The 15,896-nt window shown below is 43.9% G+C and overlaps 1 protein-coding gene across 1 annotated transcript in view; it reads left to right on the top strand.

Annotated features, from left to right (window-relative positions):
* Positions 1 to 6,782, top strand: part of LOC116967041 (kinesin-like protein KIF18A) — a 59,252-nt gene extending 52,470 nt beyond the window's left edge. Inside the window, exons 16-17 of the mRNA XM_033013491.1 lie at positions 664 to 740; positions 3,449 to 6,782. Of these exons, the coding sequence (XP_032869382.1) occupies positions 664 to 740; positions 3,449 to 3,582 (211 nt within the window). The 3' untranslated portion in view covers positions 3,583 to 6,782. The remainder of the gene's footprint in view (positions 1 to 663; positions 741 to 3,448) is intronic.
* Positions 6,783 to 15,896: the final 9,114 nt, after the last annotated feature.

The raw sequence follows: 15,896 nt of genomic DNA, 5'->3' as shown, positions 1-15,896 counted from the left end.
ACAGATGCAAGTTTTAGGGTGCAGAGGTGGTGGTGGGGGGGGTGGATGAATAGATAGGTTGGAAGACCAGGTAAAACAACAGAATAATTAAACAGGGTGGTTAAGAATGTTTAATTGTCATTTGTACCAGCAATGGAACAATAAAACTCTTGCTTGCTGTGGTCAGACACTGGAGGGCACAGCTGTGAGAAGGCACCTGGATTAGAGGGTGGTAGCTACAAGGTTGGAACTATTTGGATTGCTTTCTCGTGTGTGTGTGTGCAGGATAGGATATGTGTATAACGTTATGACGGGCACAGACAGGGTAGATGGGCAGAACCTTTTTCCTAGAATGAAAATATCAAAGACTAGAGGTCATAGCTTTAAAGTGAGAGGGACAAAGTTTAAAGGAGATGTGCAAGCCAATTTTTTGTTACAGAGGGTGGTGAGTGGCTAGGACATGCTACCACGGGTGGTGGTGGAGGCAGATATGATAGTGGCATTTAACAACCTCTGAGACAGGCACGTGGAGATGTAGGAAATAGTGGGAAATGGAGCATCTGCAGGCAGAGATTAGTTTAATTTGGCTTCATGTTGGGTGTAGACATTGTGGGCCTAAGGGCCTGTTCTCATGCTGTACTGTTCTATGTTTATTATAATTGTTGTGTGATCCTTTGCTCGTAGTGGCTTCTCAGCCAGTGGCCGGCAATACCAGGGTAAATCCAGGAGGTCTCCCGCCTGCAAGACTCGGCTTACTTCAGGTATTTGTGTCTGACATAAAGCCTTGTACTGGTCTCATTGGCCTGCATTTGGTCCATATCCCTCTAAACGTGTAGCTGTTAGTTTAGGGTCAAGATGATGATTTTCTGATTTCTCACAGTGACTTCCAGCATCCCTCCATGAAGTCACTCATCTGAAAATCGATGAAGTGAAATGTCCTTTTGGCTTAGTTCGATTTCCAATATTTACTCGTTGTGTTAGGAAACACAAAGCCACTGCCTGCAAGATAGGATATCTTGTCAACGGACTCTGACATATGAGCTATAAATAGTTTTTATATACAGATGCAAATATTTATTCCTTCCTAGTATAAAGCTGAGATCGCCAAGAAAGAAAAAAATGTTAACATCTGTGTTTACTGTTGTAAGGTTGAAAATTGATTGCTGTATTAATTTCAACCAGTATAATGAGGAGTTGAGAACTTGTCTAATCCTAGACGTAGTGAACCTTGGTCATAACCCTGGGTCATAAAATAAAAGTTTCTGTCTAAGTTTCTATCATAACACAAGCAGTGATTCAGTCTGTAGGAAAGAGCTGCAGATGCTGCGTTAAATCGATGGTAGACACAAAATGCTGGAGTAACTCAGTGGGACAGGCTGCATCTCTGGAGAGAAGGAATAGGTGACATTATGGGTCGAGGCCCTTCTTCAGACCGCTGTGGGCGGGACAGAGATAGAATGTAATCGGAGACAGTAAGACTGGTGGGAGAACTGGGGAGGGGATGGAGAGAGAGAGGGAAAAAAATGGCTATTTGAAGTTTGACCAGTCTAAAGAAGTGTCTCGACATGAAACGTCATCCATTCCTTCTCTCCAGAGATGCTGCCTGTCCCGCTGAGTATCTTCGGTTTAAACCAGCATATGCAGTTCCTTCCTACACATGTGAAGTGTTAAAGATGGTTTTTGATTTGTGCACAATTCACAGTAATAATCACAGCACAGAAACAGGACCTTCAGCCCACCAAGTCTATGCCAACCAACAACCACCCCTTTACATTAATCCTATTTTTTAAATCTCTCCCCCCCCCCCCCCTCCCTCATACTCATTAACTGTCCCCTGATTCTACTCATCAACGAGGGGAAATTTGTAACAGCCAATTAAACAACAAACATGTGTGTTTGGGATGTGTGATTCCGCATGTGAGCACAGGGCGATCATGCAAACTCCACACAGATAGTATAGAGGTCAAGATTGAACAAGTGTTTGGCACTGAGAGACGGCGGCTCTACCAGCTGTGTCACTGGCTGGCAGGTCAGACTGACATGACACTAGATCCTGGTGTTTTGTTCGAGTGTGGTCACAAAGCTGCCAACACAATTCATGCTCACGAGTCGATGTTTATCTAATCTTCAGCCAGTTAATAAGGTTGAGTTTCCAAATCTGAAATCCTTTTAACAATCAGTTAAAGTGACAGGAATGCAAAAAGTTACCTTGTAGATCACAAGGAATGAATTTACAGAGACAAACTTATAAAATCTGGAATTCTGACATGCTCAAAGTTCATAAGAGAAACCCATGAAAAGGTCACAACTTTCCCTGATAACGAGCGAACATCCCTTTAGTTGTTATTTTATAGCTACTTCCTGACTCCGATTCCAAAGGTGAGGTTCAGGCAAGGAAAGGATGGAATATGTGGTCGTAACTCCCTCACTACCACCTCCGTCTTCATCTGTCCCCGGTTAGTTTCTGATAGGGCCACAGGTGGGGGCCTCGCGTGAGTCTGCACAGACACAGGAATGCTGGAGGGGCTCAGCCAGACAGGCAGCAACTCTATAAAGACAAACCACATTTCAGGTCAACAACCCTTCCTCGGAGCTGGGCAAGACTGGAGCATTTACACTTCAAATTCAGCATCTGCAATTTAATTTGTTTTCATTACTGTTGAAATCCCAGCCAGCCCTCACCTCACCACCTCATCAGCTGCAGTAATATTTTAAAGTACGAATGTAGTCACCTAAACTCTTTCTCTCCTCCCTGACACTTGTTGGGCTCCTGGTAGTCCCTTGGGAAAAGTCTAATCGGTTAGTGAATTACAGGGTTATCCAGCCTTGTCAGTCAGTGGCCAGAGAATGCATCACCCTTCTGTCTGTTTGCCACTGCAAACATTGGTTCAACTGCTGTGCCACAGTGATGTACTGGGCTGCCACTGCCACTGTTGCTGCTGTAAACATTGGTTAGACTGCTCTTACAACATTGTGTGCAGTTCTGGCCAACACATTACAGAAAGATCCATGGGGATATTGCTGGGAATACAGGGCGGTAGCAGTGAGCGTTACACTTAGAGGGCTACAAAATAAAGAGGAGTGCAGATCGGGTAGATGGTCTGCCTCTTTTTTCCAAGGGCACAGGACATGAGACAACTCGCATTTAAGGTGAGGGGAGAAATCTCAGGGATATGCGAGGGGTAAGCTTTCCACGCAGGGGTGGTGAATGTTTAATGAGCTAGTGGAGGCAGATACAACTACAATGTGTAAAAGGTACCTGGAGAGAAAAGATATGGAGGCATACGAGCCCTAATGCAAGTTACTGAAATGAGCTAGATTGTCACATTCAGCATGAACGTGGGCGGAAAGGCTGGCTACTATGCTGTATGTATCTGTGCTATCAGTTCTTAACTCTTGTACACATAGAAATGGTATAAGGTTTAGTTACACTTTGTGAAATGATAATGCCTGACCTTTCTTTACACAGCACAGTACTCCAGCCCAATGTTACGTTCACTGGACAAGAAAAATGGAATTGGTGGCAGTCTGCCAGGCAGCCAGAGTTTTCAATTCCTGTCGCAAACCAGTTTGAAGAATTCAAGTAAAATGCTTTCTTTCTGACCAGAGGATGATTGAGAACACGAGACAGTAATTGCATTTGTTTGCTCCCACTTGCCTTGTCTGCATTTGAAATTTGAACTGCATTGATAATATTGATTATTGAGCAGCCTGATGCCGTTTCCAATCCTGAGGCTGACCTTGCAGTATTTTCAATACTGTTAACCTTTTAACTATTTTGCATTCATTGTTTTCATTCCATCGTCATTTGCCCGACTCCCTGACAGGGCAACCGTGCTCTGGTTCCTGGATAGTCCTCGGAATGTTTTTCATCTCACTCCATGGCTGGTGGACTGGAAACGGGATTCTTTCATTCTGTCTAATTGCACTGCCTAACGGGATTGAGTTCTGCACTCCCATCCTGTGGCTGTGCTGAGTCCAGTGAAATCTTCCCAATTAGTAGTCAAACAACATGCATGCATCTTTTGAAAGCCATGCAAGTTGAACCATTACTTTCATTTTCTATGTCTTGTTATTGTTTTCTACCATGCTGTAAATCTGTGTTTTTTGTTCATTTAAATAAAATAAGATTTTTAAATTGATGGGCTCTGCTCCTGATACCAGCTTGATGTTGGCTCCTGTAAAGCCATAATCCTCAGGCACTGGAAAGCACGAGGGCAAAATAGGTGCAAAGTAAAACCCATTAAACATGATACAGGTGTCATTTTAATTCTTGATTCTTCACTGTTAAGAGACAGCAGGAATTCTTACGGCGCCTATCCAGATGAAGGAGGTTGCATTCCATAGTTCTGCCAACCAAATGAGCATTGAAGTCTGAGTCCCTGCATGTAGGTTGTGCAGCTCTGTTGCTCCCATGTGCACACTGTCAGAACTGCTCTGGTAAGCTAGCTTGCATTTTAATGGAAGTACAAGAGACTGCAGGTGCTGGATTCTTGAGCAAAAAAACAAAGTGTTGGAGGAACTCAGTGAGTCGGGCAGCATCTGTGCAGGGAATGGACAGGCAGTGTTTGGGGTTGGGACCCTTCTTCAGGTGATGGTTATGGCAACTTTGCAATAACTAACTAATATTTTCTTATCAAATATGCTTCTTCCCCATTTCATTCCATTGAAGCTAGGTCTCCAATATCCTGATTTCATATGTTTGGTCAAGTTTGATTTGACAGTCTTTATCACGATGCTATGCTAGATCTTGTCCTGTGTAGGTCTCCTCCTCTATGGCACAGTGCAGAATGTAGCAATATATCGCGTGAGGAAGAACAACATTCCTTTTATGTGAATGTGCCACACCTTTGTTTCATGCATGGTAGAAATGGAAGTAGTCCTCTCACCTTTTAAGAATGTTCTGCTGAAATTGATTGCACAAGTCATGACGCCTTTGCTTTCACAAATTAATATTGTTAGAAATTGGTTGTACTGACAACGGACGGTTTCTTCAGGCTCTTAAATGTGAATTGTTCTATCCAATAAAAGGGCAAAGTTGCCCCATTACATGGGGAGAGAGAGTACAGTTAATGTTTGGCCTCAGCACCCATGCACGGCCTGCCATTCTGTCAGCCAAGGGTCTTAACCCGAAACGTCACCCATTCCTTCTCTCCAGAGATGCTGCCTGTCCCGCAGAGTTGTTCCAGCACTTTGTGTCTACCTTCCATCTCTTCTGGCATATTGCAGACATCTGATGGAGCAAGTAGTGCAAAGGAAAGAGATTTATTTCTGGGGCAATCTGTTGGTGACAGGACGACTCAGCGTGATAACAGAAGGAATTTTTCGAGGGTAGAGACGGGCAAAACTCTTTGTTATCGGCTTCAAGCCAATTCATCCATCTCCCGATTGCAATAATACCAACAGAGTCAGCAGATTGTTGCTCCAGATTCCAGCCTCTTGTGTCTCGACCATTTGCAAGTGACCACGATGTAAAGAATTGTTACATATTGTATGCTAAATTAAACCCAATACACGTTGAAGCACCGTGCCTATATTGAAGAAGATTTTACTTTGAACTTGTAGATTACCAAGTATTAATCTCATAAACTGACATACGTAGCCTTCCAATAGTATTATCATGGTGGCTTTTCCGTTCATCCAGCCACATTGCCACCGCTAACTTGTTTTGCCGCCTACGTTCCACATTTTTTTCAGCTCCTGCTGTTGGGTGGTCAAGCAAGGGCTACAGAATGACAAGCACACTCCAGAGAATTAGCCCTGACCGAAACGAACGGAGTGTATTGGAAATAGGCTAAAGTGCAAAGGGGGTAACACAGGCGTAAATGCTTCGGCTTGATTGCCGAGTGGAATTGTAGATCAGTAGTACTCCTTTGATCACATGGGCAAGCAGGTAATTCATAAAGTTTGATATATGTATATAGCTTAAAGAACATGATACTTTATTGATGTCAGCATTGTATATTACTTTATTTTTTAACTGGTCTCTTTGTGTTGGGGGGCAATCTTTTGTCCCTTTCTATGTTTGAAATGTAAAAGTAGTGATTGTATTAGTGTTTGGAGAGCACCCATGAAATGCAAACCTAAAGCTTGCCTAATGCAGTCATCCAATACAGAATCTCTTGTGATTAATCATTCACATTTAAGGACAAAACTATCAATATCATGCTGTTTGTACAAATCGAACACAAAGACTTTATCCTTGTGCTTCACCCTTTTGCTGTATGGTATCCCAAACCATGACACAAATACACTGTGAAATTTATCATTTAAATCTGTTGGAATGGCACTCTCTTAACTTGAAGCTACCTGCGGTTATGCAGAATGCCACCTAGAGCGTATGCAGTGACCCAGAACACATCTCGTCAGCATAGTGCTGGCCAGACCAACATGATTGCTCAGCAGGTGATATCCGTGGAGACTTGGTTGAGCTGTCTGCCCGCCAAGCATGCAGCAACACCCATGTATGTTTGATGCAATAGGCACTGTGATTGACAGGAGCACAGGAAGCTTCCAATATCAGAGAAACCAGAAGGTTAGTAACTTGTTCTGAGTTAGCTAGCACCCGAGAGCCTGTTGCTTAAGAGTGTTCTGTGCACCAGGCAAATTGTAGCACTTGTCAATCGGCCATCCAACAAGTCTGATGTAGTGTACAGAATCTGCATTGTCAATGGGTTATGACTTTATCAAGTATTCTCTGAGTGTGACGTCCTTAGGCAGCATAAAGTTGGATTTGGTGGCTGCTCCCCTTTCTTATCCTGTAAAATATTGTGCTTAATTTTCATTAAATTGTTTAGTAATAACTAATGGGTATGTGATTTATTTGTTATGTAAACGGTGATGTCTTTTTTAAACCCCGTCTTACTATATTCACTGGTTCTTCCTCTAACCGAGAGAACGGGTCGTGTTTCCACCAGACCCCAGTACTCGCATGGTCAGGATTCCTGCTGGTTCTGCATCTGCCTCCCTTGTGCCTCTGGGGTAAGAGCCAGTGCTCCAGAATGTAGGTGGGACGTGCGGCCAGAACTAGGGTCCGGAGTGTAGGTGGGATGTGCGGCCAGATCTAGTGTCCGGAGTGTAGGTGGGCTGTGGGGCAGGATCTAGGGTGTGGGTGTGTTGGACGATGGGTTAGGAGCCATGGGTCGGTCTGTGACTGCAGTGGGGAGCTGTAGACCTTGTGCCGCCCAAATCCTCTGGCTTTGTTTTCCTGCTTCCTTTAAGCTGCTGGGCTCGATGAAAGGTTATTAACATGAAAATAAGCGCAACAAATATGTGCTTGGGTATGAATAAGAGAAACGTCTAATAGTCCAGAAAATCAGATAGACTGGCACCAGCAAAGTCCCCAGAGTGCCGGGCCATCGGAGTGTTCATGTGGTACACAAAATTGCTGGAGAAACTCAGCGGGTGCAGCAGCATCTATGGAGCGAAGGAAATAGGCGACGTTTCGGGCCGAAACCCTTCTTCAGACTGATGGGGGGTGGGGGGGAGAAGGAGCCCGAGGGCGGGCGGAGTGTTCATGTGGTTGGATTTCTCCATCATTTATATATAAAATGAAACACATCCTAATCCATGACATTTTGCCCCGAACTAAGATTTATAAATAACAAACCTTATGTTGATGTGTTAGCCCTGTTGCTCCATACTCTTCATTGCCTTTTGCTTAAAGCTTTGGGTTTCAAAATTCTCTTTCTTGTTTCCAAACCCCCCCCCCCCCGGTCCCAGCCCTCACTATCGCTGAGAGGTCATAGTTCACCTTGAGAAGTCACCATTCAGCTCTTGAGGTCAATGCAGAATTTAAAGGCCTCTCTAACGTAGGCTGTGCTTACATTGGCCAACGCCTTCATTCTGGAGTGCCCTCATGTTCCAGCTTAAATATTGACCAAGATTTTGTTTCCAATCCTAATATCCCGGGGCTCACTGTTGAAATTAATTTACCACCTTGTGAAACAGTGTGGGACATTTTGGCTTTGTTAACGGTGCTGTATTAATACAAGTTGTTGATGGATTTGAGCAGCTTTATTACCCGTGTAAGGTTGGAACCAGCAGTTGGTCTCCAGCTGGCATTTGAATTGCAAAATCTGTGAAATGGACTGTTGGCCTTTAACGCCGAGAGCCTGATGATGTTACGTATCTCCAGTGTTTGCGAGGGAGTAAGAGCCGTTCTTGGCTGAGGATGAGAAACTGGGTAACTTTACAGAAACGGCTTGCTCCATCTGATTCCCTGGACTGGTTCTGATCACTTCCGGCAGTAGGATTCTGCTGACCTTAAGATCAGTCTGAAGAAGGGTCTTGACCCAAAATGTCACCCATTCCTTCTCTTCAGCGATGCTGCCTGTCCTGCTGAGTTACTCCAGCATTTTGTTCTATCCTAAGTTGACCACATGACTATGGGGAAGTGTCTTTTATGCTCTGGGCAGTGCAGAATGATTCTATGTAAAAGCTGCTCTTTTCTAATCCATTGTTCTTTTTATTGAAGGCTGATTAACTGCTGATATTTCAGGCACAGAATTCCGTTGAGTATCATGGAATTGCAAGTTGCAAGTTTATTTCAATCCAGTTCACACTGTTTCTTTGAAAGACACAAAGTGCTGGAGTAACTCTGGGTCGGGCAACATCCGTGGAGAACACGGGTAAGTGACATTTCGGTTTGGAACCCTTCTTCAGACGCTGTCTTCTTTACACTCTGTGGAGTCTGAAAAAGGGTCTCGACCCGAAACGTCACCTATCCATATTCTCCCGGGACCCACTGTGTTATTCCAGCACTTTGTGCCTTTCCTTGGTAAACCAGCATCTACAGTTCCTTGTTTCCACACTGCCCATGTTCCTCCCACGTAAAACAGACACTTGGAGATCTCGCATTTTAGATATTTGACCAAGGATGGATGGTGCTCATGAAGGACAAACCAACGTTCTCTGTCAAAATGTGTCCTTTGTACAATGGATCACAACTCCTCAGCCAAAAGTGCCTGTGGATGGTAAATGTGGAGAACACTGAGGGAAGCAATAGAATCCATTGATGTGTTTGTCTTGATTGCAGTATAATACACAATTTAAACATCTCTGATGTAAAATTGTTTATTGTTAACTGCATGATTAATATTTTATCTCGGACTTTATTCCGAGCGCAAGGTTCATCTTTGTTTATGGTGTTTCTTGAAACATATTTTATGCAGAAAATCATAAAATGAGCCGGTTCCCCTCTGCCACCAACGGGCACGAGGTCTGGAGAATGTTGCTTTGTTCACAAACATCTGGCTCTAATGTTACATTAACCAGACTTAAAAGCCATTAAACCTGAAACTTGGTACGGTTTCAGACCTGATTTGATACTTTTGTCGTGCTGATTATGTTTTTAGGGTGGGTTGTGCTGTAACAGTATTTGAGGCAGGCTATCAGACCTTGGAGATCCTTCAAGCAGAGCCTTGATTCCACAAACTGGGCAAGGATGAGTACTCATCTGCCCAGGGAAGCCATCGTTTCCTTTCATGTAGTTAATAATGTTTTTTTTTAATCCTCCCTGTTGGATCTCTACAGCAGATTCAGTGCCTTAGACACCAACTATTTTTGATTGTGGTTTGCTTTTGACGAGCACGTTTCAGAATGCCATGTCTCGGCAGAGCCGAGTTCTGGAGTTTGGACAAATTACTTCCTCAGAGTTCTGCTGTTCAATAGGGGCCAGAATGGAAACTTTTTTTCTTTGGCATTTGTTTGGATATCTAATCATCTTTAACATGAACACATCTCTTATTCCAAGTTTTTTGTTCAACTCTCAGTCAGGCTGTTTAAGTATAGGACCATATAGGTTACAGCAACTTGGTAAAAACGAGGAATTGCAGATGCTGGTTTAAGGCACAAAGTGCTGTAGTAACTCAGCAGATCGGGCAGCATCCCTGGAGAACATGGATAGGTGGGGACCTTTCTAACGTGACCTGAAGCATCTCCTATCCATGGTAGTTACATTACTGGACTGCTAATCAGGTCCAAATTAATCTGGAGCTATGAGTTCAAGTCCTGCCATGGAGCTGGGGTTTGGAATTTAGCAATTAGTTACATTTGGAATTAAAAATAAATCAGTATTAAGAATGTTAGCCATGATTCATGTGGAATTTTAATAAAAGTAACCTATCTGGTTGAACCACTGGCTTGCTGCCAACATGGTCTGCCAAGACACTTGGTCCATTTAGGGATTGGCTGTATGTTCTGGTCTTGCCCGTAACACTGAGGAATGTGAAGTGAGAGTTGATGCCTCCTGTCGTGTTCTGGCAGACTGCACAGTTACTTGGCAGAGCCCTGGAAAATACTACCCAGACGGGCGGGTAAAGTAATGCAGGGGGTGGCATGGCTGGGTGTCCTGGCAAGAGGCAGAGTAAAATATAGCCTGTTTGCTGGCTTTGTGTACGAGCTTCCTCTGGCAAGAAAGTGAAGTGATGTCTGGAGTTTAATTTACAGATGCATTGTGGAAACGGGCACTTCAGCTCACTGGGGCCTATGCCAACCAGCGATCACCCTGTACACTAACACTATCCTACACACTGGGGACAATTTTACAATTTTTACCAAACCAATTAACCTACAAACCTGTACGTTTTTGGAATGTGGGGGGAAACCTGAGTTCCCGGAGAAAACACACACATGTCACAGGGAGAATGTATAAACTCCACACAGATAGCGCACATAGTCAGGATTGAATCTGGGTCTCTGGCGCTGTAAGGCAGCAGCTCTACCCGCTGCGCCACCGTACCGCCCATGTACTCAGTTGACAGCGAACTCCTGAGTTGGTTTAAGGACTCGCTATTGGCCTGAGACAGGTGTCAGTCTGCAGATAAGCTGGATTCATCTGTGTATTCTGCACCAAAGGTGCCCTACCTCTCATTATCCAGTGCCATGACTCTCCTCTTTCCATCTGCGACATCATTGGGGTCCTGTCCTGAAACATTGTCTGTCCATTCCCTCCACAGATGCTGCCTGATGTACTAAGTTCTCCAGCATTTTGGGTTTTTTTTACTGACCAGCATCTTTACACCTGTGCAAAACTCAAAATTGCTGTCATAACCTCGAGTGGCATTTGCTGTGCTTGTAAAACCAATTAGCGAGAAGTCCTCAGTCAGTTTTTGGGGGCAGCGTTGTTCACAATGAAGCAAAAAGCTAGGTTATCACTCGTTTTTACTGCAGTGTCGTGAAGTGGTCGAGGGTTGCCCGTGGAGCTCAAGTCTCAACACTTGCAAGTCTAAAATTTGAAGATAGGCACAATACTGGAGCAACTTAGCGAGCGCCAGGCAGCATTTCTGGAGAAAAAGGATCGGTGACGTTTTGGGACATAACCCTTCTTCAGTCTAAAAATCTGTAGTTTGTGCCACAGTGCAGCCAGCTACCTAGTGTGCTGGACAGAACTGCAGATGCTGGTTTAAATTGAAGGTAGACACAAAATGCTGGAGTAACTCAGCGGGACAGGCAGCATCTGGAGATGTGCTGCAGTACAGAAGGAATCTGCCATCTGCCTTTGAAACAACTGCAAATAGTCCCACTCCCCCGCTCCATCTCCTGAGCCCTGCCAATTATTTTATTTTCAGTATATAATTTCCTTTTGAGAGTTACTCATCAAATTGCTTCCACTACTTTTCTGTGCTGTATTCCAGGTCATAGCAAATTACTACATTAAAAAATAATTCGCATCTGCCCTCTTTTTTTCCCAGTACCAGTGCCCTCTGGTTAATGACCCTGTATCCAGTGGGAACAGTTTCTCTCTTGTCTCCAGCCAAACCCTTAATTATTTTGAATGCTTCTACGAAGTAATGTTTAGGGGTTTATTTAAAGTGAAGGAACATGCCAGCTCCGTTTAGCTGTGTAAACATGCCCAGGAATTTCTATAAAGGTTTGATGTTATCTTGCATAGACAGGTGTGGTTTAATATACATCCTCGGGGTTAAACACCTCTGACAAATAAAACCTGTGTGAAAATACTTAAAAGTAAGTTCAGCAGCGAGTTGGTTTGGGCAATTTCATTATCAAGCCTTATTTTTCTTTCAAAGGTTTAATATTCTGTTTTATTTGTATTTAACAGTTTAATTTGGGTTTAGCTATAGCAGGGGCATGGGTTTACAGTACAACACGCAGGCCATTCACCACAGCTGTCTGAGGCCCCCTCACCCAACTTTACTTAAAGTTATTACTGTAAGTTTCCGCAAGCATCCTATTAACATAATCTGATCCTTTCTCCCTCGTGCCTCAACTATTCCATCTGGTAGCTGCAGTAGTTCCACATTCTAACCACCCTCCAGCCCACAGATTTATTCCTGAATTTCTCATTGCGTTTACACCACAAGCAGCCTCTATCGAGCAGCTTTGTCATTTTAGAGACTTATTATTGGTCAGGTCTATAAAGGCCAAACCTGTTTGAGGCATCAGGCATGAAGCTTTCTTTCTGCTGGTGACTTTATAATAATGCCTCAAGCTTATCTATTTAATCTACTGGAAAAGTGAAGTAAAAGCTGCTCATATGTTCATACCAGATGGTTGCAGCTTGATTATCAGTGGACAGTGTTGCTGCAAGGCCTATGTGAGGTTTCCTTAGCTCAGGACCTGTCACAGAGAGGAGGTGTGTACAGCCACGTACAGCATGAGGGGCTGGTACTGTGCATCAGTGCCCCCGTTACGTGAAGGCAGTGTGTTGACTAACACAAGTATCCCTGACCTGTGGGTCATCTGAAAGTCATGTGAGTCGGGTATCACATTGGAGTTATAGTTACAGGTGCAGACCCTTCAGCCCACCTTGTTCAGGGTGATCGTGAAGCCTATTCTGCACTAGTCCCCTTTGTATACATGAGGTCCGCATCCCCCGCCACATTTCCTATCCAATTCCAATTGTACCTATCTCTCCCACTTTCCTAGATAACGATGTGGAAAATCTTGCTCCTAAAATCACCTTTAAATTTCTCCCCTCTCACCTTGAACCTAATACCCTCTAGACTCTTGTAACCTGGGAAATGTCTCTCATTGTTTTATAAACCTCCTCAGCCTCCTACGTTCCATTGAGAATGGACCAGCCTATCCCATCCCTCTTTATAACCACAGCTGTGTTCCAGCTATAATATGTTAACGAGCAATGTTCCTTTGCCCAAAGACCGTACATTAATATCAGAGCAGTTCAACTCAAGAACTTTCTTTTAATTGAGGCTCGTCATCGTCTCCGCCAATGAAGTATTTGAAGCCTGCTGATAGTGACAATGTGATATACAATTGGCTTATGGCAAGCTCCCACAACAGCAATGTGTTAATAATCTGATCTCTTTCTCTAGTGGTCAGCTTGAAGAACTCTGCTCTCCACCACCTCTCTCTGCATTCCATGGCCAAACCAGTTTTGAATCCAATCTACCAAGTCTTCGTGGATCCCACGTGGCTTAATCTTCTGCATCAGCTTACCATGAGGTACTTTGTGAAAAGCTTTACTAAAATCCATGGAAACATCCACTGCCCTGCCCTCCCCTCATCAATAAAGAATTGTGAGTGTTTCATTGTTATATGTCCCCAAACGGACCAATGGAATTCTTATAGAAGTGCAACAGATCTGCAACTCTGTAAACAGCATAGTAACAAAAAAAGGTTCTGTATATAACAAAATAAAAATAGTGCACAGACAAAAGCAATGCTCCCAAGTCTAGTCGGGAGTTTATATGGAGGTTGTAGCGTTAAATAGCCTGATGGTTGTAGGAAAGAAGCTGCTCCTGAACTTGGACGTTACAGTTTCCAGGCTCCTGCAGCTTCTTCCATACAGCGGGTGAAATTAGATTGTGGCCAGGTGGGTGTGGGTCTCTGATGATGCTGGCTGCAACTCCTATAGACCCCTTTGTTGGTGGGGAAGTCAGTACCCATGATGGCCATCTAAGGCAGTGTTCACCACATTTTGCCATCTTCACCTTCCCTGGATGTTTGAGTTGCTGAACCAGGCCGTGATACAACCAGTCAATGTGCTCTCTACTGTTTAAGAGATTATTCATTGGCATTTGGACTTGGGGAATTAATGGTGGAGTTATCTATAGGTAGCAATGGTTGAGCAGGAGAGACATGTAGCATGAGGGATGGGGTGATGGTTTAGTTTAGTTGATCGCGTGTACTGAGGTACGCGCGAAATGCTTTGTTGTTGCGTTCTGCCCAGTTGGTGGAAAGACTATACATGATTACAGTCGAGCCATCCACAGTGTACAGATACAGGGTAAAGGGAATAATGTTTAGTGCAAGATAAAGTTCAGTATGTCCAAGGGTCTCCAATGAAGTCAATGGTAGGTCAGGACCGCTCTCTAATTAGTGATAGGACGGTTCAGTTGCCTGATAACAGTTGGGAAGAAACTGTCCCTGAATCTGGAGGTATTTGTTTTCACGTTCGTTTGTCGAGAAGGAAGAGGCCATCAGCACAATATTGAATACTTTTGTAACCTAGTCGGGTGCTGTACGTGTCAACTCTTTGCATACTTGTGTACTGTAAGTCACTTCAAGTCAAGTCAAGTCACTTTTATTTATATAGCACATTTAAAAAACAAATCTCGTTGGCCAAAGTGCTTTCCATTGGTGGAGGTACTAGCGTTATACAACAGCAAAACAGAATTTTACTCCACCAAGTACAATCAACGTGTCTGAGATTGAATCTGTGCGTGCAAGATTTGTCCATTTGCACCTCGGTGCATTTTGTTTGCATTGTTTCATGGTCACATGCTGCATCGATAACTATCTTGCCGGTCTGCTTTGTCAGCATTCACACTTTAGACGGTGAATACTTTGTTGCAGGGGATTTTCCCAACCACCCAAAGTACATCTCGAATCTCGATATGCTTCTTGGACCATCTCTGCTAGTTCCTGATCACCCGTTGGCTGCGTTCCTGCGTTGTCACGCACTCTGCATGGGTGGAGGCTTCAGATGATAAACAACATCTTGTCGTCATTTGGAAAATGTAGCAGGTGAACTGCGAAAGAAGGCGTTGAGATGTAACAAACTAATTCTAGCATCATGTTGACCGTGCTATTGTTTCGCAATGGTAGAATTTGCCTTGAAGCCGTGTCTGTTGAAATGACTTCGTGGAACGAGTGAAAGGCTACAAGTCCTGTCATGCAAGTTAAATCATTTATTAACCAGAACACATTTAAAGGTGTAGATATTTCCTGAACCTCCAGGCAGAGCTGTTGGGAAAATCTTAATTGTAATTGGCACCAGAGGTTGGAGCCATGTTGAACTTTCAAAGTCGAAAAAAGTCATGTGTTGGAAGGCTCCGGAAAGGATCAGTGTCGAGATGACAGTAGATGATGTTTACAAAAGAACACTGGGTTTCAGCATCTCTGACTCTGCCTGAGATGAGCTCCTTGTCTGCACAATGTCTTGGTCATTTATCTTGTGCTCAGAGATCCAAAAGTAAACTCTCATTATGTAGGAAGGAGCTGCAGATGCTGGTTTGCACTGAAGATAGACACAAAATGCTGGAGTAACTCAGCAGAGCAGGCAGCTCGTCGTGGCTATCCCTCGAAGTCGAGGATGATAGTCTTCGTTCCGTTATTTTTATGGACTCTCAGCTGGCTTATGAGTCCAATCCTGGCTTTGAAAGTTCTTCAGCATTCAGGAAAGGTAAATCCAGACGGCAGATCAGGCTTTGGTTGTTGCTGCCTCTCTTTCCATTCTTTTCTCTTCTAATTCTGCGCATCCGTTGGCTTCCAAGGTCGCTGTTCCTTCTTCAATGAGGTTTTCCCAGAGTTTCCTGTCCTTGGCATTGGTTTCCCACTTGTCTATGTCGATTTCACATTTCTTTATGTTGGCTTTTAATGCATCTTTGAATCGCTTCTTTTGTCCGCCCCTTTTCCGTTTGCCTTCGTTAAGCTGGGAGTAGAAGGTTTGCTTCGGTAGACGCTTGTCTTCCCTCCGAACAACATGACTGACC

This window comes from Amblyraja radiata, chromosome 38 (assembly GCF_010909765.2).
Source record: "Amblyraja radiata isolate CabotCenter1 chromosome 38, sAmbRad1.1.pri, whole genome shotgun sequence".
Lineage (NCBI taxonomy): Eukaryota > Metazoa > Chordata > Chondrichthyes > Rajiformes > Rajidae > Amblyraja > Amblyraja radiata.
The sequence above is the reverse complement of the archived record's forward strand: the minus strand, read 5'-3'. Positions and strand labels throughout refer to the sequence as shown.